This window comes from Artemia franciscana, chromosome 6 (genome assembly GCF_032884065.1).
Source record: "Artemia franciscana chromosome 6, ASM3288406v1, whole genome shotgun sequence".
NCBI lineage: Eukaryota > Metazoa > Arthropoda > Branchiopoda > Anostraca > Artemiidae > Artemia > Artemia franciscana.
In genome coordinates this window covers 38,866,578-38,892,600 of record NC_088868.1, presented here as the reverse complement: position 1 = coordinate 38,892,600, position 26,023 = coordinate 38,866,578, and the positions used below count along the sequence as shown (strand labels likewise).

Genomic DNA, 26,023 nt, shown 5'->3' with positions numbered 1-26,023 from the left:
AAGTAGTCTGTCAATGAAAAACTTATTATTTGATAACAAATTTAAAGATTTCTTTATTTTTCTGGCATATTAAGACAATATTGTTACCTTGAATTGCCACTTGGAAATCATTCTAAAGATTGCTCTAAATAGGTATCAGGAGAAATCTGGGGAAGGTAAACAGGAATAGCTGTACAAAACACAAGATCGCTTGCCCTCTTCCCCCCATTGCACTTCCTGGCTGAAGTGCCTTGAGACAGAGATCATCACCGCTGGTTTAGACCTTAAGGGTCTAGTGCTGCATCAATTACCTTTACCCTTTTTTTAGGTAAAACACGTCTCGTAACTGTTTATTTCTTTGATGTTTAATTTCACGGCAGGATTTTATGTATTTCGTTCTCAAACTATGCAATGCATTATCATTATCATCACGCTATTTTTTAGTTTTAAGTCATGAGGTGTCTTTTTCGTTTATTATCAGTTGCGATTGTCGTTGTCGCATATCTTATAGTCGCATATTTCTTTGTTCTTTACCTTAATTTTTGATTTGTTGGAATTCTCGCTGCTGCATATCTTTTATTCACATATTTCTTTGCTCTTAACTTTCATTTTTTACTGTTTAAAATTCTCGCTGACACTCATCTTATAACCGTATTTTATTTGCTCTTCGCTTTCATTTTTGACTCATTGTCACAAGTATTTTTTTCAGATTTTACTTTATTCTTCAGATTCGTTCGTCAATTCTACAGACATTTTTTCGATGCTCTTTGGCTTAGCTGCTCGGATAGGTCTTGACAAATTTGATGGTCTAGGTTATTCATTTTTACTCACTTTGAATTTATATTTCACCGGTCGTCCTCTTGTCTAATTTTATGGTCTTGTTTCTTCCTTTACAGCAACTACTAATTTACATTTTGTCTTCTAGGCATTGAGAAGTTGCTTAAAACTTTTTTTTTAAAGGACTCTAAACTTTTGGAATCTTATACTTAGCTTTATTTCTTTTGTAATTTTGCATGCGTTATAGATGCTAAAAGCGATATGACCACTCCTGGGGGAAAATCATGTGATTTTTGCTCTTGAACTAGGCTTTTAAATATGACGATCATTCACAAATATTCACAATAATGGTGTATCCAACATCTTGTTCAGGCTATTCCATGAAGGTTGTCATTGATCAGTTCTGCCATCAATGCCAACGTAAAAATTGAGGATGACCAGAGTATGACCTTTCATTTTAAAGTATGACCTCCTCTGCCCGTTTCCAGCTGGGCCTCTTTCAACCAATACTAAGTGATATAATAGGTGTAACTTAAACGTACTGATCTCTCTTTATTCATCACCACCATCAATGCATTGTTATCATTAATTAGAGTGCTTACCATTTACTTCAAAGTTCTGTTCTTAGTGAATCCAAGTTACTTGATTTAAACTCTTATTGTTCCCAGTTTCTGCTTCTTTGAAAACTGCTGCCATAGCTACAGTGCCTGTTGAGAGAATTTGGTCAGGCGCCAGAAAGCCTTTATGGATTGATCCTGAGGTAAAACGTATCAAATATAAAGCGATGTTTTGGCTGGGCCTTTGGAAAGGCAGTTTGCTTCGCGCTCTCAAAAATGTGTGGGATAGACCAAGTGATAAAGCCTCTTGGAGTAATGTTATTAATAGTGAAAAGTGTATATCAGTCATTCCTTCAAGTTTGAAGTTAATCGAATTTTCTGATTATTACCCTTTAGTTTTTAGTACTGTTAATAGGTCCCTCTAGTCAATATAGTTTGTAAAGTTTGTATTATTTTATCAAACAATGTTTGAGAATTTAATCTGTATCCGATCTGTACTCAAGAAAAAGAAGTGATCTAAAGAAAAAAAAGTGTTTTTGATAGTTATGGTATTTTTTGTGATATTTTTTTCCTTTCATTGCCCTGCTCTTGTCAGTTATTTGGAATCGCTATTTCAAGCGTGTCTAGCTCAATCTATTCTACCGCACAGTTTTCTAATTGGTAATGTTAGCTCTATTCTTAAGTAAGGAAAAGATCCTGTTAGTTAATTTAGTTATCAAGCAATCACCGTGTCCTTTTTTTCCAAAATATTGGAAAACTTATTACTACCAGAAATTAATTCTAAGTGCAATTTTACGTCTATGCCGGTCAGTTTTCATAAAGATTTTAGCTGATATTAAGCTCCATATTCTCAATCTCTTTATGATTCTCAGTCAACTTATGAAATATGCAGCTAAATCTGAAAATCCACTTTATCAGTGGATAAATCTGGAGAGTTTTATAACATTGTTCATTTTAATGCCCTACATTATTTTGCTTTAGCTGGTTTAAATAAATCGCTCCTGCCAGTTCCGGGGTATTGGTATTCTGGTGCTAATGCTTGAGCAAGCTGAAATGAGGAGCTTTCAAACCCTACTCCCATTTGAAAAGGGATTCGCCAAGGAGCTGTTTGCGGCCCATGGTATTCAAATATTTATTAGCCTACAGTCTTTGCCATTCTCTATGTTATATGATGAAGTCGGTCTATCATATTTTAAATATATCGACAATGCTCTTCTATTGCCGTCGGAGCCTAATAATAATAAAAAAGAATATCCATACTTAAGTCACATCTTAGTTCCATTGGCCTATCAATTAAACCTTCTATTTGTGAGTTTATTTATTTTAATAATCGTTACGATATGGTCGCCTTAGATCTTGATAATGCTTCTGTTTTTCGCCTTTTTTTAGTTAATTATCTAGGAATTTTGTTTGTTCTCTTTCGTCCACCTGTTCAATCCTGACAAACAGGGTGGTTAAGTGACAAACTAAGGGTAGGTTTTGGGGAATTTCACCCAAACTAGCTACATCTAATTGTAAGGGTAGTCTGCACGACAGTTTTAGTTCTGCTACTATTCTTTTCCTCTCTGTTATTACTTATTTGTTCCAGAAGGAGTATTACTGTACCTTACGAGCGGTATACTTCCGTATTGTAAATTTTTGCTTGGGTTAATGCGATGTTACCGTAATAGTAAATTAGTGGATAGGTATGATCTTGTTGATATACAATCTAATATAGATGGCCCCACTGATACACTTTATGTGTGAGAACCTTAATATTTTGTTTCTCTATACGACTTTTTTTTGCATTTTTTTCTTCCTGAAGTTGGTTATTGATTTTTATAGTATTTAAAATTATTTATGTTTTTTTTCTCTTCAATTTTTGTACTCCACATTGTTCTTTATGCTTTTTTGGGTAATAAATTATAATATTATATATTACAGATATATTTTTTTCTCTCTAAATTTAAAGACATAACCCATTTTTCTGCAACTCGTGACCAATGTAGATCGTCTTTTAAGGCCAGAAAACCCCAGGATGCCAATCTTACAAAAATATATTGAGCCATTTTCGAGAAAAAACTTAAATATAAATAAACAATTATTGCTCGTTTAATTAGAGTAGATACTTATGCTATAGCCATACTATATATACTATAGTAACTATAATTATACTTAGATCGTACGTTTTGGTAATCCATCAAAGCATAAACGAAAAAGATAATCTTGTAAACCAAATTGGTCTGCCATCAAAATATTTATCACAAGTATCTGTTATTTTCTTCCACGTTATTAGTTTTCCAGTTTTTCCAATTTGGGGTTTTGCTATATTTCGATTTCCAGGCTGCTTGTTTGCTTTTTTTCTTCTTTTTCTGGTCTAATTCGTTCACAGTTTTGAACAGAAAATGTGAACCTTATTTTTTGTTTTTCTAATATTGCTGAAGAAGGGAGGCAGTCATTCTATCGAATTATCCGTTTTACCGTAACAGAAGAAGATGTGTTTTGTCGTATCCAGTTGTTTCGTTATTTTCAGTCGTTAGAACACCTTATGAATAATCAACCTTTGATTCCTAATTCATCGCTGGATAGGGCTACTTGAAGAAGACTGACGACGTTGTCAACTAGTTCCCTCTACGCTGGCGATCCTGCTGGGCAAGAGCATTAAGTCAAAGTTAGTCAAAAAGATTCCTAATTTACAAAATATTATAGTTTATTCTGACTCTATGTCAAGCCTAGAGCTGCTGTACTCAGCTCCTTCGTGTAAGATGGATATAGACACATTATACTGTCTTAGCATTATTGACACATTTGCTTCAAGAGGCATAAGAGCATGCCTTCAGTATGTTCCAAGCCACTCAGGTATAACTGGTAACCATCATGCAGACGAAATTACAAAAAAATGTCTAATTATTTGCCAGCCAAGCGGGAGACCAATCCTCATTAGAGACATTTGTCGCTGGCGATTATCAGATTTAATGGTAAATAAGATAATAATCATTAGATAATTTATCATAGAATTTGGTCTAGTTCAAATGGGCTAAATTATCAGGTGTTTTTGTATCAGTTTCCTAATTCAAGTGGCTCAATTCCCTCATCCCCTCTTTGCAGACATTGCAATATAAGAAATGAAACAATTGACCATTGCTTCTTTGAATGTAATGTGCTCACGTCTGTACAATATACCCTGCAACGTAAACTGAAGTGCTTCAAACACCACAAAATCTCACTATCAGCTCACAGTCTAGCAGACCATACCTGGACATAGAGCACAGAACTTGTTTATCCTCCAATAATGTAACTGCTAGAATTAAAAGATTTACTGCATGACATCTAAGCAGATTCAAGATAAATAATGAGCAACCATTGCAGCAGCTCATTTCAACTCACAGAGTGAGTCAAAAGGAAAAGGGCTAAATAGTCTCGACTGAAAAGCCCACGTTTCCCGAAATAGAAGAAGAAGAAGATTCGATGGCCTAATGAAACCCCTCTTCCCCTTTTGTTTTTTTTTACAGACGAAAAGCAATTCACCCTCAAATGGGGTGGTAAAAGGTTACAAAAAAGGATTTGAAGTAAATTGAATCTTCATGAGAGGAACCAAGAATGGGGCTTTTGAATAGGTTGCGGTAGAGAATGAGCATGCGTAGCTCTGTTGGCCTCAGGGAATGATTTTCGGCCCGAACCTAGACTCTGTTGGCCTCTTTTGTGTGGAGGCTGTGGTAGAGAAGGAGGAAACGCAGCTCTGTTGGCCTAAGACAATGATTTTAGGCCTCAGGCTAAAATGATTTAGCAGCAGCAGTTTACATCACACTTAAGAAATTAAAGACAATCCGGACTTCCAAACTGAAAGTTTAATTTAAGTAATTAAACAGTAAATTTAATTAACTAAAGATCACCTAAATGTTGCTAATAGTATACACAATAAACTTCTTGTAAAACAGCTTATGATGCCAATTTTATTGCACGTTAGTAATAAACAATATTTACAATAATTAATACAATCACAAGGTCACCAAGTCAAAATTAAAAAAAATGAAACAAAAAGCCTTATCAACAACCACTACTCCAATTTTGAAAACTTTGTGCAACAAGTAACAAGTGGGGAGAATGCCCATTAAAGCTTCATTAGAGGTGTCTTCAGGGCAAATTGGGCAAAATGAAGACTGATAAAAAAAAGAGAAAAACAAGGGCAGATTTTACTAGTCACAAGACAAAGCATAGCATCCTATCTGCTAAAAGATTCCTACGGTTATGTTTTCAGAACTAATTGATGCCTATTTTGCTGTTCCCCTCCTTAAATATCAATAAAACCAAATAGGAAAAAGCCAAAGAAACCTTTATTAGAGGGCTTATTAGGAAGGGCAAATATACATGGACTTCACTGATCACAAGACAAAGGCATGGCAACATATCTGCTACAATAATCTTACAATCATATTTTTAGAACTAACTGATTCCTACTTTGTTTTTCTCTCATAAAATATTAATACAAGTAGGGAGAAAGCCCATGAAAGCTTTATTGGAGGGTAAATTAAACAGGGCAAAATAAATTTGAATTTTGTGGACCACAAGACAAAGGTACAGCAACATATCTGCTGCAGTAATTCAAAAAACATTGTTACAGCACATGAATAGTACAAGAACAAAAAGAGTCAATTTGTTTAAGAAGAGCGAACGAGCAGAACAACAAAAATACGGTCCGGTTTTTAGCCTTTTTTGGCGGTACGACTTTTAAACAATTCCTTGATTACCCAAAACCTGTTAAATGATTGGTACCGACCACCTTGTTTGTAAATATCTTAAACATCAGAGACTAGGAATTTAAAATATGTGTAAAAATTCAAGGGTGAAAGCGGAAACTAGCACCAGTGTTGACAAAAACCTCATTAACGTCATCTGCGAGTATGTAATTCCAGAAGCTTCATCTTTAAAATCTATGTCCTTAATTAACAGAATATGCGTCAAGATTCTAATTGCTCGTATTCGCCCTCTTATCAACAATAGAACATTAACAGCATGTGATGTAATAGTGGCATTTGCTAAAGCACTCCTAGATAGTTTTGAAGCCCCTCCCTTCTGGAAAAGTTGAAAAGTGTGACTTGGAATCATATTTTATATGTGTTTTCACCGAATTCCCTAAGTCTTGAAGGTCTTTTATGACGTTAAATAGCCATAAGCACGCATTTATAATTCTTTTCAGCCTGAAAAAGAAAACGCCCTAGGTTAGTCTAAAAGACCCACCCCGCTAAAAAGTGTTAAAAGTTGGGACTTACAAAAATTTACACTCTCGTGTTCTGACCCCCCACGCCCCTCGAACACTACGGAGAGATATCATCTAGCCATCTAGAACTTTAAGTATGTAGCACCACCATCTCTTTGTAGTTTTGCACACACCGAATCTACCCCAATTTTGTAAAACCAGCCTTATACCAGCCTAGACCATGCGTATAAGTGAGTTCCATCCTTGCATCTATCTTCTGATGTCAGATCAAATTTTGAGCCGAAAGAAGGAAAGCGATACCTTAGTGGTTCTTTTCTATGACATTTTAAGCAAGTACAAATTTGAGTCACTCAATATGTTTCACAGACAAAATCACTGTTCCTCTTTATTGATGACTAATATTTTTTGAAAGCTTGACAATTCATTTGTGGTCAAACACGTATTTTAACGCACAGAAAGTACAATTATAGTCAAAATAAAGTTTTCAAGCCTAAAAATTTAATCATAACCAAATTTCAATAGCCTATAAATAAACAATAGCCTATAAATTCATTTATATCATAAAATGTTTTTTTTTATAAGGTAAACAAATCCTTTCTGTCAATTATATTCAAAAGTTGCCCAATGATAAGAAACAGATATAGACGTTCTTTTTTTTGGGGGGGGGGGGGAAACTGGCAAATTAAAATAAAAACAGGAAAAGACGAATCAAATACATAAAATAAAATCAGGAAAAGACGAATCAAATACATAATATCTGTTTAACATGTAATATGTCTAACATACTACATGCAAAATCACATTTATCCAAAGATTTAGAAAAGATCCCCATCCCTGTTTCACAAGTACCAGCAAATAATCGATTACATTTATGTTTGTGAATATATTTAACAAACAACAACAATTCAGGTTCTTTAAATTATAATGCCCAATATTAAGCGTCTAACTAAAGATTTCAAGGTCTAAATAAACAGATATCTTCTGAGGGCAATTATACCACTATAATTTTTTTGTCAAATCCCCCGCACATCAATGCAACTTAGCAATAAGTTTTTCTACGCCAGAGAAGATAGTTCATCTATCTTAGAGTACCTTTCATCCCCAAAAGCGAAATTATATGGAAATAAATTGTGGACAAGTATCTTCAATATCACTGATGTTGTTTTTGATTTTTTACAAATCAGCTATCTCAAAATTCCATCTAAAAATTTTAGGCCATGTATTTGCTAGTTTATTTTGAAGGAAATCCCTCAAATTTTGGCAACAAATTAGTCAAAACGTAAAGCACAAAAATTGAGCATAATTTACATGAAAATATTCATTCATATCTGTAATCTGTAATATCTGTATCATATCTGTAAAATATTCATTCATTTTAAGGGTCTGTACTAAATGTGGTAATTTACCTAATTTACCTGCACATTCCTATCCCTCCGCCGAATTTACATAAATTCCTCCGCTCCGGTAAATTTACCTAATTTACCTGCACGTTCCCATCCCTCCGCTCCAGTAAATTTACCTAATTTACCTGCACATTCCCATCCCTCCGCCGAATTTACCTAAATCCCTCCGCTCCGGTAAATTTACCTAATTTACCTGCACATTCCCATCCCTCCGCTCCAGTAAATTTACCTAATTTACCTGCACATTCCCATCATTCCGCCGAATTTACCTAAATCCCTCCGCTCCGGTAAATTTACCTGCACATTCCCATCCCTCCGCCGAATTTTTCTGAGAAGCTTGCTCATCTGGATTAACCGATAACATACACAAAAAAAGCTAAGCATGGAATTAAATGTGATGCAATATAATAATGTTAGTGGTTAATCATAAATATTTATACTTCAGAATTAAAAATTCAGCAAACAGCCAAAAATACATATTAATATACAACAAATAGAAAACGAAAGCTTATTATTCTTTGCTTCCGGGCTTAAACGTGTGATTTAATTCCATAGGTTTATTTTTGTGATGCAAATTAGCAAGCCAATCATATTACTCCTTACATATTGTGTGTTTTCATGTGTTGATTTTATGTTTTATGTTTTAGCAAGCCGATCAAATTACACCTTACGTGTTATGTTTTTGTATGCTGTTTGTTGAATGTAGATGTGTGCTTTTATGTGTTGTATTTATGTTGTGTGTTGTTTTAAGGTGTGTTTTGCCTGCTGCTTTTATGTTGTGAGTTTTTAAATGTTTTTATTTTGTACATTGATGCATATTTATGCAAGCCGTATTTTTAAATACGTATTTTTATTTGTTGTTTTAGTGTGTTTTATGTGGTGTTTTTATGACACATTTTAGCCATCCAATCGTACAACTCCTTAAATCTTTAGAAAAACATAAGCCCTTTTTAACACCAAGTTAAATAAAATATTCGTTTTAACACGCCACAATTAAAATATATTCAGTCTTGTAATGCAGAGCAACAAATATATACATACAAAGAAATGCGATCTTTGGAGGGCTATCCCCCCTATAAAAAAAACTAAAACGCCCCTCCCCCGCCTTATCTTAGTTTTTTTCGTGAGATTATTATTGGACTAAAAACTAGTCTTTAGAGAAAAACATCAAACCACGATTGCTTTGCTAGGCCGAAACAGTTTTAAGAATAAAGAGTCAAGAGCTACAAAAATAGCAGAAGCTTGAATTTAAACAACTGAAAATTGATTATTTTTTCTAGTCCTATTTTAGATTAGTCATATTTCGATGTTTCGACGTTTAATAAAAAAAAAAAAAAGAAAAAAAGAAGCCAGAATTATTGTTTTGTATTGTTTTTGTATAATAGTTTGAAAATTTATTTATTATTTATTTATTTGACGTCTCCATAACTGCTTATATGCAGAAATGTAGTTCCTACACAACGGACAAAAGACTTAAACTGTTTTACGTTGTTTTGTAAAAAAAATATATTAATCCAGTGAAAAAACTAAAAAAAAAAATTAGCGAAAAGTTTTTACTAATAAAAAATCCTTTTCTTTGCATACATTTAAGACTCGTATTTGCAACGACAATAGAAAATAAATGCGACTACCAATTATTCTATCGAAATTTGTTTAAAGCTAATAAATGATTAGCCGCCAAAGCCGAATGATTGGCAAGCTAGACCAAAAATCCTTTGCCCGTGAGGACGGGCGTTCGAGTCCTGGTGACGCTGGTTATTTGGTTTGGAACGAGGCAGTGGCGTGATTCTGTAAGCCCAGCCATAAGACCCAGCCCTAAGTACGTAAATGAAAAATTCTGGCATGCGAAAGTACAGGATGGCTGGTCCCCAACCTTCCACTGCACATCCTGGCTGAAGGGCTATGAAACGAAAATCAGCACATCCAGCGGAGACTGTGAAGCCCAATTCCGTGATCCGGAACATTCCGTGATCCAATTCCGGAATATAACGGAATATATATATATATATATATATATATATATATATATATATATATATATATATATATATATATATATATTTATGCAAAGAGCCAAAAAAGTAAAGTCAAAAAGGCTTATTGACACATTATAAAAATATCAAGCTTATTCAATCTTTATTTTTTTTTTAAATAGACAATCAATATGAGAAACAACTTGTTGTTTTTCGTTTTCTAAGATATATATCCGAGGAATTGTAACTATTAAGGTAGTAGAAGGGACAAAACATTTGACTAATTATAAAAAGCAATATAATTCAGTACAGATCAAAAAGCTATATACATAAGGCAAAGATTAAGGTGAGAAGGGGCAGCTTTTTTGGAATGAAAAGTAGAAAATTATTCTAAAAAGGCCCCCCTTTTAGCTTCTGTCAACACTAAAAGACGAACATATACCCAAATTAAGATGTTAAGGAACTTGAATCCCTTCTGTGTCTGGTTGCCGTCAGATTTTCAAAGAAAAAATCCGGCTGAGGAAATAATAACCAACCCCATCAAGTTAAGCCGAGAAAAATAATAAAATAAATAAAATCCTAATGTCAATATTAGCTGTACTCTTTTTTTAATATCTTTTTTGTCAAATAATTTGGCCCAAGGACTAGTTTTGTCAAAAGACAACAATAAGCATATTTTTTTTTTAAATCACCTTATGCTTTGCATGGTAATAAGGCCAAGGACCCCCTCTTCATCATACATGGAAGGAAGTCGGGTTCTCCTAAATCTTCAGTAAAATTTAATAAAACGAAAATTAAGTGTTTTAGTGTTTTAATTGTTAAATTGTTTTAATTAAAATTGTTAATGGGTGCTAATTCTTCAATGGATGTTGGAGAACCTGAATTTCTTTCACGGAAATTTGGGCGACTTCGTAAAATTTGCCCGTAATGACAACCAAAAATTCTATTCCTTCCAGTCCCTTTTTTGGGCTTAGACATATCTATGTCTGATAAATGAAAGCGAAAAGGTCTCTTTGATACGAATAACGTTGAGACGGAAACCCTGATATGGGTATAGCATCAAGGATATACTCAAGAAAATACTGATTAAAAAAAGTGTTGACATAGCTTATGAACACCCTTTAAAAGACAAGCTACAAAAGCACATAAAACGTGCAATTTATACTTGATCACTCACCAAAGTCTTTCTTGATATTCAAAAAAGTTGATAAGATAGTATCTACACTGCATTAGCATACAAATTGATGGCGTCTCTCTGATAAGGTAATATAATCGCATCTTGGACACGAGCGTATTTCTTGCATGTGCGACAATCCATCCAGACTTCGGTCAATATTGCTTCATAAGAATCATTCATAAGAATAACAAAACCACATTTTAGACAGTGACATAACCAATGGCGGGCGCTAAAATATTAGCCTATTACTGTTAAACTAAAGAGTGATTAAGTATGTTAAAAGTTTTATTTCATATAAATAATATTTCATACAAAATATGTTTTATACAAAGAATATATATATTATATAAAAATGTGTTTTATATAAGTTATATTTTATATACAAATTGTAGCATCATAGTCGAAATAAAACAATGTAAGGTCGAGGAGGTGCATAAATATAACTTATATAAAATACGTTTTTATATAAAATACATATACTTTGCATAAAATATATTTTGTATAAAATATAATTTGTTTAAAATAAAAATTTTAACATACTTAATCACTTTTAGCTTAACAGTAATAGGCTAATATCCAAGAAACGATGAATTATTTACCGCATTTGACAACATGTAATCATTCACTCCTTTATTAATTATTTGTCAATTTTTTGTTATTTGCACTTCAAAACCTCCTTTTTTCATAAATTATAATAGTCACATGTATTAGATATAACAAAATTTTCAAATTATATTAAATATTCACAGCAATTAACAATGACATAGCTAATAATTAATAATGGCCGTTATGATCTTTAATACAATGGCCTGTTACAATAGTAGGCCTAATATTTATAATATTTTTATATTTATTAATTAATAAGCCATAATTGTTGATTCAATAATTAATAATGGCTCGCCCCTCGGCTATTCCACAAACTTTGTTTTTGGATATGTCCCTTTAATAAAAGAACAATATAATTCTAATAAATAACAACTCTTTCAAAGAGAGAAAAGTATACAAACATTTTCGATAACATATATCTTGCCTTAGCAAAATGGAAGAAAGACTGAGCCAAAAAAAAAAAAAAACTTTTGTCAGCAACGACGAGAGAAGGGAGTCTACCCCCTCCTAAAAAACACTGTCAATCCTCTAGAAATTTATCTGGCCTCAGATTTCCTAAAACTCGAAAACATACGGCGGCTAATCAGCTGCCAGTTTCAACAAACTCAAAGGAAGGCACAAGATTTGTTTTTGCTGAGTGTCCAAGTACAGAAAATGAAAAAGATCACTAAATTTAATAGCAAAATAAATAATGCAGTAAAGTATAAAAAAATTGGGGATTTACTAAATTAAGAGTTTTAACGTCCTTACTTCACAGAAGTTCATAGTAGTACTAAGGAAGTATTGATACTAGGACTCTTTTGATTTTGATTGTATTATGAGATAGCTTTCAACAATTTTTATGATGCTATTATGCTAAAAAAAAAAAAAAAAAAAAAAAAAAAAAAAAAAAAAAAAAAAAAAAAAAATCCAAAAAATGAATAAAGGAGTAAATGAATAAAACGAAAAAAGGTTTTGAAATGCGAATAAAAAAAAATCACAAATAAGTAATAAAGTAGTAAATGATTAGCTATCACCGAGAGGTGTCGTAAATTTATGGTGTTGACTGAAAAGGCAGAGAGATTTTGCGTCCCTTTTGTCGACAAGCTTGTCAATCAAAGCGTGGGACGCAACAGAGAACTCCCAAGATCTTTTTGGGTCCAAAGCTACCAAGGTTTGGCATCAAGTTGGTAAGGTAAATTAAAATAATGTTTGTTTTTAGCATAACATCGATTCCATTATGTATCACTAGTATAAGTTACAGACTCTAAGAGCTTAGATTTTATATCTGCTGATTTAATAGAATGCCAGCTGCATAAACTACAATGGACGTACCCTGGGGGTTGGCGGGTCTACCCCCCCCCCCAATAGTACTAAGGAAGTAATGACACTAGGACTCTTTTTATTTTGATTTTATTGTGAGATTGCTTTCTACAGTTTTTATTTGTTTTGGAATTACTTAGCCAAGGACAGTTATTGGTTTCCTAGCAAACAAAGCTATTCCCAAGAAATCGCAGATAGGTTATTTCAATAGCCTATCTGAAAGTGTCATTTAATTTAATCCACCATTTAAACATGAATAATTCTAATTTCTAAATGAACGTATAGCGCAAAGACTTTAAAGCAAATTGAACACACACGCACGCACGCAAAAAAAAAAAAAAAAAAAAAAAAAAAAAAAAAAAAAAAAAAAAAAAAAAAAACTGCAAACACCATCCAAATTGCTATTAATGCAGTGTAGATTCTATCTGACCTAAGGCAAAGAAAGAGAGCATTAACATATTCAAATCACTGGCAACTATCGTGAGTAAAAAATGAAAACTAGGCTAAAACAGGTCACGCAACAGGTTCTTTATTCTCCTCTTTATCTCGAGATTCTGTCACATCTTCAGAAATACCTTCCTCAGGCGCCGCCACATCATTGGGGGTTTTCAACGTTTCCATCTCTGACTCCAAAGCTCGGATTCGCTTTTCATGACGAACTAGCATAGCTTTTAATCGACGAATCTCTTCCTGGAGTCCTTCCAAAACCTTTTCCTAAAAAACAAGTACCTCTAAATACAAGTCAAACTGAACAAACAAAGCTTTAAAGTATCATTAATCAGTAAGCAAGGTATATCGGGGAGTTTTTTTTTAAGGAGGAAAGAGGAGGGGTTAAACTAATAGGAAGGAATAATATATGATAACATACTGACAATTACACACTGAAATAGGAAAATATTGAGCTTTTATATTCGAGAGGAAAGGCAGGAGTAATAGCCCTCCTGTGAATCCGTATGATTCCCATTGTGACCTCGTTGTTATTCCCTAAACTTCTAACAAGCGTAGGGTATACAAAGTCAAGGCCCTACCCAGAGATCTTGAGTTTTAAACCTTCCCCTACCACTGTAAATTTATATATATATATATATATATATATATATATATATATATATATATATATATATATATATATATATATATATATATATATATATATATATATATATATTTATTTAGGGTAATTGATTTTTTCTTCTTCTTCTTTCTTTCTTTTTTCTTTTCCTTTTCTTTTCTTTTTATTTTTTCTTCTTTTTCGTATTGTTTTATATGTATGTGTATTGGGGTTGTAAGCCCAAACAAGCTTTGCTTCGGGCCATTTGCTTGTTTTGTTGTGTTATTTATATTAATAAACCCATCTTTCTCTCTCTCTCTCTCTCTCTCTATATATATATATATATATATATATATATATATATATATATATATATATATATATATATATATATATATATATATATATATATATATATATATATATATATACAGGACAGTCTTTTCAGTTATATATATATTGCCAAAAAAATTCAGAGTTGAAACCCCACTCCGCCACCAAAAATATAATTCTCGGTACATCCCCATAAATGGTCCAGAGCTACGACCCAGAAGATTTTAGAAGGAAGAGAGATGTCTAAATCTTCAAAATATACCGGCACTGGGGTAAAACAATTAATCAAAAAAGCCATTACAAGAAAAAGAATAAAGAAAAAGTCATTACAAGATTGTTGAATGCCACTGCACGAACTTGAGCTTATTCATTGCCACATCTCCTGAACATGGAATCAATTTGATACCACGTATTTAGTTAAAAATTAGTATTTTAACTTCAAGTAAAATATAAACTCCTGGAGTCATTCTACTAAAAACAACAGAGATTAATAGTCAAAATTGTTAAAGAATTGCTTTAGCCGATGAATAGTAAATATTTTTTTGAAGACATTTTGACAAACCGTTCAAAAAACTTAAAATTTCTATTAATTAACATTGACAAAAAATATCACTTTCGCGGTTGGGAAAAACTTATAAGGATTTGCGATCGTGCGAAAGTCCAAAAATCAATTTATCTAATCAATCAATCAATCATCAATCAATCATTTTATTAATACTAAAACATTATTACAAACGTAAAAAAGTTATTCGGCCCAAGAAGCGTTGTGTGTTATGGGCCTTACAACACAATAATAGAGCACTAAAAGAACCATAAATAATACCCTAAATCAAACAATACATGTGAAATAAAACTGAAGGAGAATAAACACTAGTATACAGTAAAAAAAGAAGAAAAAAAGTAGTAATTATGATAACAGAAATAAGTAGAAACCAAGAAAGCAGAGGAACGTGAACGGCGAAGTTGACATTAGAACATCAGAAAAAAAAGAAAGAAAAAAAGACAAATAAACAAGTACTTTAAAAGTTAATAAGATTCCTGAAAACTATTTTAAAAAGAACAGGAGAGATATATCAGTCGGGAAAGAATTCTAAAAAGGGGAAACACTAGGGAAAGAGAAAACAGGAAAAAATAAAAATAAAGGAGAGAGAGACAAATTAATAAACTGGAAAAATCCGACGAAATAATGCCTTTGCAGAAAGAAATAGAGGGACATCTGAAGGGATGGAGTTCCATAAAAGAATTGATTGATAAACAGGAGACATCTGGGCTGCAAGAGATGATCGTTGGGTAAAATAAATCTGCGAGAAGAGCTACGTAAAAAAGAAGAGCACCTATCTGAGCCTTAAACAAACTAAATTATAAATTAACAATTAAATTCTTAATTATAAATAATAATAGTAACAAATCCACTCTCCATCACTCGTCCATACTCATCCCTCCCGTTCTGCCTCCCTACCAACCTTTATCTCCTCTAACCACCCTTCTCTTCCTACCCACCCTATCACCAATAAAAATGACACATGAAATTCATCCTACTATCTAGGGGTATGATGAGAGAAAGGCTGAGATGACTAGGTTGAACGATAACATATTGCCAGAGATTGTGCTTTCGTTTTCCATTTGGAACCAAACAGAAAGCAAATCCTCCCGGTGAAATGCAGGACACGACCCTTAGAAACGACAGCGATGATACATATATACAAATGGAGGGGGCTGGGTATTGCCTAAAAAACACTATTAGACCAAAGGTTTCTTTTTGCCCCTAAACTAAGCATGGTATTTGTTTGATATACTACCGACATAATATTCTTCATTTAAGTAGAAAACTAAGTTTGCTAGTTTGCCTGTTTCTCTGACACTCAGTCCAAATGAAATATACCTAAGTATATAAAAAAATATAATCCTTTAAAAAGAAAATTTGGGCAATATATTTGCACATTAGGGGGCGGGGGTAAACCATATCGGTTCTGCATGCATAATGTGTTAGGTACAATTATTCTGCATATTATCAAGTAAGAATTATTTTCTAACCCCACACTGTCCAAATACTTTACCCATACCGCACCCCCCTAATTTGCAAATATATAGCAAAAATTATATATTTTTCATCTATTTTGTCACTTCTGTTTGTCATGTCTCACGCTAAGCTGAAAGAAACCAACAAAAAGAAAAGCCGGTTCTATCATGCGACAATGACTGGGTATAGCTGTCGAAGTGGTCGAGGGTATAGCTTAAAAGTACTGTATTTTTTCACATTTTATGAGAAATTATGTCTTTTCTTAGGAGATATACAATGCAAAAGACTCACAGAGATGCTAGAAGGAGGAGGATTGGGCTGGACAGCTGGTTGTGTTGATTCGGTGGTTGACCCATTATGAGACGTTGCTTCTACATTCTGTGAGGCCTTGGGCTTGTCCAGGATATTTCGTTTTACTACCTGAAAACAAATTCGAGTCCTCAAAAAATGGCCAAAAAGGAGGCTGTCACTCCTAGCAAAAACCATAATAACACATATAGGGTTATGGAAGATGAAATTTGGTCTAAAATAATCACTGAGAATTCTTCTATTCGGACAACGTTCAGATTTTCATATATAGAGTTGACATGCCTGACAGGTTATATTTAATAGACATTGGTGTTCCGCAGGGATTTGGCTCCTCTTTGTCGAACATTTAAATCATTTGATTTGTTGCTTTATTTTCAAATAATGAGTTAGTGGGTGGAGCTCCCGCTCATTTTACAAATGAAGAGTTTTTCGCTTTACTATCTGAAAACATTTTCAAATCATTACCAAAAGTTTAATGTTTTAACTTTACCGAGAAAAAGCTTTTTTTAACGCTAATCCAAGCTAACTGGCCTAAAAGGCGGTAAATTTTATCAAGTGAGTACAACCAAGCGATGTCATTATGAAATCATGTTTGATAGAAAAAAAGACAGAGAGAAAGACAGAAAGAAAGAGAGATACATAAAGCAAGGAAGATCCAAAAATACAATGATCTGATCTGATAAAAGGTGACAAACTTTGCAAAGTGAAAACACAAAAGCGATAAAAATCTATGAATACTGTCTTATAGAAAGAAAGACAGAAAGAAAAAAAAGGAAAGATAGATAGATAAAGAAAGATTTGAAAAATAATGATCTGACCCGACAAAACCTGACAGAAATTGTACAGTGAAAACGATAAAGCGATGCTACTCCATTAATTCTATCTGATAGAAAGAAAGAAAAAAACATAGACAGAAAGAAAGATAGACAAAGAAAAATCCAAAAATAGAATGATCTGACCTGACAAGAGATGATAAACTTTGTAAAGTGAATACAATAAAGCGATGCTACTCTATGAATTCTGTCTAATAAAAAGCGGAATTCAGAAGGTTATGTTACATTGTCATTCTAGTATATAGCATATGCACATCTTTTGTGAAAATTAAATACGAAATTTCTCGAAACAAAGACTCCATTGCAAACCAGAAACTTAAAAAACTCCTTTGATAAAATCCAGTTTAGTAAGTTCTTTTGGGTTTAATGATATACATGATCTGTTTTATGGATATCAAATTTATTGGTATAGTAAGTTCTTTTAGTATAAGATTAAATTTAAAAATCAACTTTTTTAAATGAAAGTAAGAAGCAACATTAAAACTTAAAACGGACAGATATCATTACATATATGGAGGAGGTCGTCCCCTCTTCAACACCTCTCTCTTCACGCTAGTTTTTAAATACTTTAAAAAAGCTTCTGATTGTTCTAATTAAACGACCCTTGTCTTTCAGGAGTCGTTCTTAAAGAATTAGGATAATATTCAAATTTTAGCGTGAAGAGCGAGAGGTTAAAGAGAAGATGATCCATCTCATGTAAGTATTAATTCCCGTTCGTTGTAAGTTTTAATGTTGCTCCATATTTTCAGTTGAAAAAAATGTATTTAATTTCTGTGTTTTTTAAATAATACCTGGGAATCCGGCTCCCCCTCCATGAAAAATCCCTCGTATCCAAGAAAAGATCCTCTAAACGATTCAATTCCGGTGGAAATTTACCCTGGACAATTACCCATAACATCTCTACGCGTAAAATTAGCTTAGCAAAGAGAAGCTTATGACAAATAAAAAATTTCCGGTGTAAATTTTCCCTGGGATCATCAACCCCAGAAACTTGTGGAAACAAGTGCAACATATGGCACTTGTGACGAGGTCGGAAGAGCCAAGAGCTCATATGGCATGACCTCTAGCAAAATCATAAGAATCAAAACATTAATTTAAAAGGAAAATCAGAGGCTTAATGCCTTGTCAGGATTTAAAATAAGAGCTCTGAGACACGAGGTCCTTCTTAATATCAAAATTAATTAAGATCCGATCACCCACTCGTAAGTTAAAAATACCTCAGTTTTTCTAATTTTCCCTCTCCCTTCAGCCCCCTCCCCAGATGTTCGAATCGTGGAAAACGACTTTATCAAGTCAATTTGTGCAGGTCCCTGACACGCCTACCAATTTTCATCGTCCTAGTACGTCCAAAAGCACCGAAATCACCAGAGCACTGGACCCCCTCCCCGTAACTACCCCAGAAAGGGTGGATCCAGTCCGGTTACGTCAATCACGTATCTACAACATTTGCTTATTCTACCCACCAGGTTTCATCCCAATCTCTTCACTCTAAGCGTTTCCCAAGATTTCCGGTTTCCCCCCTCCAACTCCACCCCAATGTCACCAGATATGGTCAGGGTTTAAAATAAGAGCTCTGAGACATGAATTCCTTCTAAATATCAAATTTAAAAATAGCACACGAACGTTCACCCATTCTTAAGTTAAAAATACCCCAGTTTTTCTAATTTTCCGAATTAACACCCCCTCAAATTCCCCCCAAAGAGAGCAATTTCAGTCCGGTTAGGTCAATCACGTATCTAGGACTTATGCATATTCTTCCCACCAAGTTTCATCCTGATCTCTCAACTCTAAGCGTTTTCCAAGATTTCCGCCCCCCCCCCAACGACACTGGATCCAGTCAGGATTTAAAATGAAAGATCTGAGTTACGAGGTCCTTCTAAATATGAAATTTCATTAAGATCTGATCACTCCTTCGTAAGTTAAAAATACTTCATCTTTTTTTAATTTTTCAGAATTAACCCTCCACCCAACTCCCCCAAAGAGAACGAATCCGTTCCAGTTATGTCAATCACGTATCTAGGACTTGTGCTTATTTTTCCTACCAAGTTTCATCCCGATCCCTCCACTCTAAGCGTTTTCCAAGATTTTAGGTTCCCCCTCCAACTCCCCCCAATGTCACCGGAACCAGCCGGGGCTAAAAATAAGAGCTCTGAGACACAATATTCTTCTAAATATAAAATTTCATTAAGATCCGATCACCCTTTCGCAAGTTAAAAATACCTCAATTTTTCTAATTTTTCCGAATTAACACCCCCTCCAACTCCCCCAAAGAGAGCGGATTCAGTCCAGTTATGTCAATCACGTATCTAGGACTTGTGTTTATTTTTCACACCAAGTTTCATCCCGATCTCTCTACTCTAAGCCTTTTCCAAGATTTTAGGTTCCCCCTGCCCCCCCCCCCCCCAATGTCACCGGATCCGGTCGGGATTTAAAACGAGAGCTCTGAGACACAATATCTTTCTAAATATCAGATTTCATTAAGATCCGATCTCCCGTTCGTAAGTTAAAAATACCTTATTTTGTTTAATTTTTCCTAATTAACCGTCCCCCCACTCCTCCAAAGATGATCGAATCGGGGAAACGACTATTTCTAATTTAATCTGGTCTGGTCCCTGATACGCCTGCCAAATTTCATTGTCCTAGCTTATCTGGAAGTGCCTAAACTAGCAAAACCGGGACCGACCGACAGAATTTGTGATCGCTATATGCCACTTGGTATTTACCAGGTGCCATAATTATCCAGCTGTATTATCGGGTCGAGAACTCCGTAATTTTGTTTCAGTACGGTGTTACGGGACCATATCGGAACACTCAGAAGAAACTTCGCATAACGAAAAAAATAGTTTTCTAATCTGTTTCTTATCACTTTCATTCAGATTACTGTGAATGGAGCTAAGTACAAAACATGGGGAAGAACAACAGCATTATACATTTTCGCGAGGAGCTTTTTTGTCACATTTGTTTGTGACAGCACTAAAGAAGCATAAGTAGCCCGGATTTTCTTTTCAGTTCTAGCCACCAATAACTTTCTTGTTGAAAATATTGAATCTCCAATAGGTAGACCTAGGTAAGTAAGCTCTTGAGACAGGGCAACGAATGCTCCACTAATCTCCACAAGATTCATTTTATATCTTCAAGACTTTTACCCACAGGCAGTGGGGGCTCATGTTATCTTCAAAGGCATATTTATGTGGCCTCTGAACTATGCTCAATAAAATGCTTATCCCAAAATTTTGATCGGACGATTTGGGGGAAAAGGGGGCGTGGGAGGTGGTCTTGCTTCCCATCAATCTTTTTGGTCACTGAAAAGGGGCACTAGAATTTTTATTTACCGTTAGAATGAGTCATTTCTCGATGTTCTAGCACCATTGGTTTGACATGATAACCCATCCGGCGAAAATCACAAAATTCCATGTTTTTGCGGACAGGAGCTTGAAACCTCTACGGTATGGTTCTCTAGTGCGCTGAGTCTGATGATGTTACTTTCATTAAGATTTTCTGACCTTTAGGGGGTGTTTCTTTTTTTTAAATCAGACAAATTTTCAGAGACCCGTAGCCTTTGATATGTAGCAAAGAACTTAACGAATCTTGCATATTTGGAATCAGCATAATCAGCCAATTCTTTCGATATATCTTTGATATAGAAATTCCGTTTTTTAGAGTTTCGGTTATTATTGTGCCGCGCCACTTTTACCTACAGTTCGTTACCACGAACTGTGAAGTTTCATACTAAATAAGTACATAGAAATAGAACCTTTATACGGGTTTCTCCCTCACTCTGCAACCAAAGAACCTTACACTAAGGGATGTGGCAATTGTCTTTAGGTATATTAGATTACGGTTCGATTGATCTTATTCTCATGGTTTTGTTAGTTTAATGATTGGGTTTGAGGCTTATGATAAGAATGAATTTATGTCTCAAACAAACATTTTAATAGTCCATTTTCTTTAGGTTTATAGGATTACGTTTCGATTGAGCTTATTTTGATGATTTTGTTGGTTTAACTGTTTGGTTTTGAGGCTTATGACGAAAATGAGGTTATGTCCCAAACAAACATTCTAATAATCAATTGTCTTTAAGTTTATAGGATTACGGCTCAATAGATCTTATTTTCATGGTTTGGTTGGTTTAAGGGTTCGGTTTTGAGGCCTATGATGAAAATGAGGTTATGTCCAAAACAAGCATTTCAATAATCGATTGTCTTTAGGTTTATAGGACTACGGTTCGATTGATCTTATTTTCATGGTTTTACTGGTTTAATTGTTTGGTTTTGAGGCTTATGATAAAAATGAGGTTATGTCCCAAACAAGCATTTTGATAATCAATTATCTTTAGGTTTATAGGATTATAGTTCGATTGATCTTATTTTCATGGTTTTGTTGGTTTAATGGTTCGGTTTGGAGGCTTATGATGAAAAAAAGGTTATGTACCAAAGAAACATTTAAATTATCAATTGTCTTTAGGTTTTTAAGATTACGGTTCTACTGATTCTATTTTCACAGATTTGTGGGTTTTATGGTTTTGTTTTGAGGCTTATGATGAAAATGAGGTTATGTCCCAAATAAACATTTCAAGGATCAATTGTCTTTAGGTTAATAGGAACATGGTTCGATTGATCTTATTTTCATGGCTTTGTTGGTTTAATGGTTTGGTTTTGAGGCTGATGATGAAAATGAGAATATGTCCCAAAAAATTTCAATAATCAATTGTCTTTAGGTTTATAAGATTACGGTTCAATGGATCTTATTTTCATGGTTTTACTGGTTTAATTGTTTGGTTTAGAGGCATATGATAAAAATGAGGTTATGTCCCAAACAAGCATTTTGATAATCAATTATCTTTAGGTTTATAGGATTATGGTTCGATTGATCTTATTTTCATGGTTTTGTTGGTTTAATGGTTCGGTTTGGAGGCTTATGATGAAAAAAAGGTTATGCACCAAACAAACATTTAAATTATCAATTGTCTTTAGGTTTTTAAGATTACGGTTCGACTGATTCTATTTTCACAGATTTGTGGGTTTTATGGTTTTGTTTTGAGGCTTATGATGAAAATGAGGTTATGTCCCAAATAAACATTTCAAGGATCAATTGTCTTTAGGTTAATAGGAACATGGTTCGATTGATCTTATTTTCATGGCTTTGTTGGTTTAATGTTTTGGTTTTGAGGCTGATGATGAAAATGAGAATATGTCCCAAAAAATTTCAATAATCAATTGTCTTTAGGTTTATAAGATTACGGTTCAATGGATCTTATTTTCATGGTTTTACTGGTTTAATTGTTTGGTTTAGAGGCTTATGATAAAAATGAGGTTATGTCCCAAACAAGCATTTTGATAATCAATTATCTTTAGGTTTATAGGATTATGGTTCGATTGATCTTATTTTCATGGTTTTGTTGGTTTAATGGTTCGGTTTGGAGGCTTATGATGAAAAAAAGGTTATGTACTAAACAAACATTTAAATTATCAATTGTCTTTAGGTTTTTAAGATTATGGTTCGACTGATTCTATTTTCACAGATTTGTGGGTTTTATGGTTTTGTTTTGAGGCTTATGATGAAAATGAGGTTATGTCCCAAATAAACATTTCAAGGATCAATTGTCTTTAGGTTAATAGGAACATGGTTCGATTGATCTTATTTTCATGGCTTTGTTGGTTTAATGGTTTGGTTTTGAGGCTGATGATGAAAATGAGAATATGTCCCAAAAAATTTCAATAATCAATTGTCTTTAGGTTTGTAAGATTACGGTTCGATGGATCTTATTCTCATGATTTTGCTGGTTTAATGGTTTGGTTTTGAGGCTCAAGATGGAAATGAGGTTATATCCCAAACAAACATTTCAATAATCAATTGCCTTTAGATTTACAGGACTACGGTTCTATTGATCTTATTTTCATGGTTTTATTGTTTTTATGGTTTGGTTTTGAGGCTTATGATGAGAATGAGGTTATGTCCCAACCAAGCATTTCAATAGTCGATTGTCTTTAGGTTTAAAGGATTACGGTTCGATTGACCTTATTTTCATGGTCTTATTGGTTTGGTTTTGAGGCTTATGATGAGAATGAGGTTATATCCAAACCAAAAATTTCAATAATCAATTGTGTTTACATTTATAAGATTACGGTTCATAAGATTTGTGTTTACGTTAGGAATACGGTTCGATTGATTTTATTTTCATAGTTTAGTTGGTTTAGTAGTTTGGTTTTGAGTCTTATGATGAAATAAGGTGACGTCCCAAAATAAATATTTCAATAATCAATTGTCTTTAGGTTTCTAGGATTACGGTTTTGTCACGAAATTTGCAAAAAAAAATCAACAGCAACATATTCTCCCCGCATGGCCCCACGGCCAAGAAGGAAATGGGGAAAAAATGGCAATAAAATTATATATACAAAAAGCAGAATCCAGTCGCTCACCTTAGGAATCCCCAGAGACTAGGCGGGAGAGTACGCTTGATTCCTTCAACTCAATTAAATATTCATCCTAATCCAGAAACACCAATTTAGAAGAAAACTTAAATTATTATATAGAAATTCTCTAACATACGTTTTAGAGATACCTAGCTTTATGCAGACCCTGGTGACAGTTTCCATATCATGTTGGAAGCTGTCAGAGGGTTGAAGTTAGAGCGCAATGAGGCAATATGAGGAATCTTATGGATCGATTTTTTTTATAAGTTTTTAGAAACATGGTTAATTAGTCATGTGTCCAAGGTTTTGCTAGTTTACTGGATTGGTTGTGTTCATCGTGATAACCAAATGGCTTATATGAGAAAGATATATTTGTAGAATCAAAACATTTCAATGAACCTTACCTTAAGATCTTGTTTGTTGGTTGAAGATGGCACAGCCCCTCCTTTGAGGGAAATTAACGTAGGGGGTTTGTCTTCTCCAGCATGCCATTCATCAAAAGTAAGGGCTGGAACATCCCCTGGAGTATCCGGATATAGATCTTCTTGGAACAGCTCTGACTATAAAAAAAAGAAATCAAAATAAAAGTACAGGTAGACTTCCTTCCACCCCCCCCCCCCCCCCACAAAGAATGGAATGGATTTAAAGTTTTTTATAAGTTCTCTACAGAAAAAATGCGTATCTAGGCGTCGTTTATCTGATAATTTCTAGAAGCAGATGATGCTTGTAGCACTTAGTACCTGCTTGGTACCCAATACCTTGTTTAGGTCGTTAGATGGCGTCTGTGGTGCTGACTAGCTGCTTGATACTCATACCATTTTAGGTAATGGGTGTATACCCAATTTAGGTTTAGGTACTGGGTATAACCTAATTAGTATTCTCAGTTTGTTACCCTGGGAATGCAAGTGATCAAAGTCATGCCAGCCGTAGCCAATCAATAAAATGGTCAATTTATGAACTATATTCTTTTTGACATGTTGTAACGGCATCTTTTTTCACGACGCTATCTATATTCACCATTATGATTCGAAGGTCATCAGATGGCAATAATGTTGCCATCTGAAAAAAAAAAAAAAAAAAAAAAAAGGCGCCAAGAAATTGGAGATTTTGTATTTGACAAGGAAAGCAGTTTTGAAATAAATGATTATGGATTTTTATAGTCTTCCCAGTTTTTACCTTGGAAATGGAAGTTTTTATCAGTTGCCTTTTTAAACACGTTTTTAATATTTGGTTACTATCGGCAGCCACCCATAACCGTTATCTGCTGAAAACCATGACAGAGTAAAGTGCCATGCAAAATCTAAAATAAAAACACCTAATTTAACTTGGTAAAGAGACATCCACCACACTGGGTATCAAAGAATAAGAAAGACAAAAATATTTAAAATGGCTCGAGGGGTGATTAAAAAGAGAAGCTCTATAAAAATAATGCAGACTTTGGGGACATGTTCCATATCACGCTGGAAGCTGTCAGAGGGTTGGAGTTAGACCGCTTTGAGATTTTTTTTTAGATATTCTTGTTAAAATTTTCGGATCTCACATTGACATTGTGTCTTCTTCCTATTAAGTTTTATGTGTCTTGTTAGGGTCAACTGTGTTGACCCTTGTTCTTAGTCCTTAGTGCAGGGATGGGCTTGTATGACTTGCAAGCGACAACGTCGACCATTGCGCTATCTGCTTTCTCAGCTTGGTAATACGGGATCCAAAATTCGAAATTAGCTGTAACAACACACTGCAGGGCACGGAATTTAATTCAGGTGATGAGATTATGCGAAAGCGTCTCGATTATAATCCAAACAAGAAGAAGAAGTCTAGGGGGCAAAAAATTCCGAAGTCTTCTTATGGCTCTTCTTAAGCATACCTTTTGAAAAACAAGAGCCAAGAGCTCATATGGCACTTATGACGAGGTCGGAAGAGCCAAGAGCTCATATGGCATGAGCTCTAGCAAAATTCTTAGAATCAATAGATTGTTTTAAAAGGAAAATCAGAGGCTTAGTGCCAGTCGGGATTTAAAATAAGAGCTTTGAGTCACGACGTCCTTCTAAATATCAAAATTCATTAAGATCCGATCACCCACTCTTAAGTTAAAATAC

At 34.0% G+C, this 26,023-nt stretch overlaps 1 protein-coding gene and 1 long non-coding RNA gene across 3 annotated transcripts in view; both read right to left on the bottom strand.

The window, feature by feature from the left end:
- Positions 1–5,216: 5,216 nt before the first annotated feature.
- LOC136028406 (uncharacterized) lies at positions 5,217–12,537 on the bottom strand. Its single transcript, XR_010617830.1, has 2 exons — positions 8,152–12,537; positions 5,217–8,106 (listed from the first exon to the last, which is right to left on the bottom strand). It is a non-coding gene; the product is annotated as an uncharacterized LOC136028406 (long non-coding RNA).
- Positions 12,538–12,547: 10 nt separating this feature from the next.
- Positions 12,548–26,023, bottom strand: part of LOC136028405 (coronin-1C-A-like) — a 126,364-nt gene continuing 112,888 nt past the window's right edge. Inside the window, exons 8-10 of one of the 2 annotated variants that reach the window (XM_065706228.1) lie at positions 24,335–24,490; positions 16,667–16,795; positions 12,548–13,685 (exon numbers count right to left, since the gene is read on the bottom strand). In XM_065706228.1, the coding sequence (XP_065562300.1) occupies positions 13,485–13,685; positions 16,667–16,795; positions 24,335–24,490 (486 nt within the window). In that variant the 3' untranslated portion in view covers positions 12,548–13,484. The remainder of the gene's footprint in view (positions 13,686–16,666; positions 16,796–24,334; positions 24,491–26,023) is intronic. The other variant, XM_065706227.1, reaches the window with a different exon arrangement.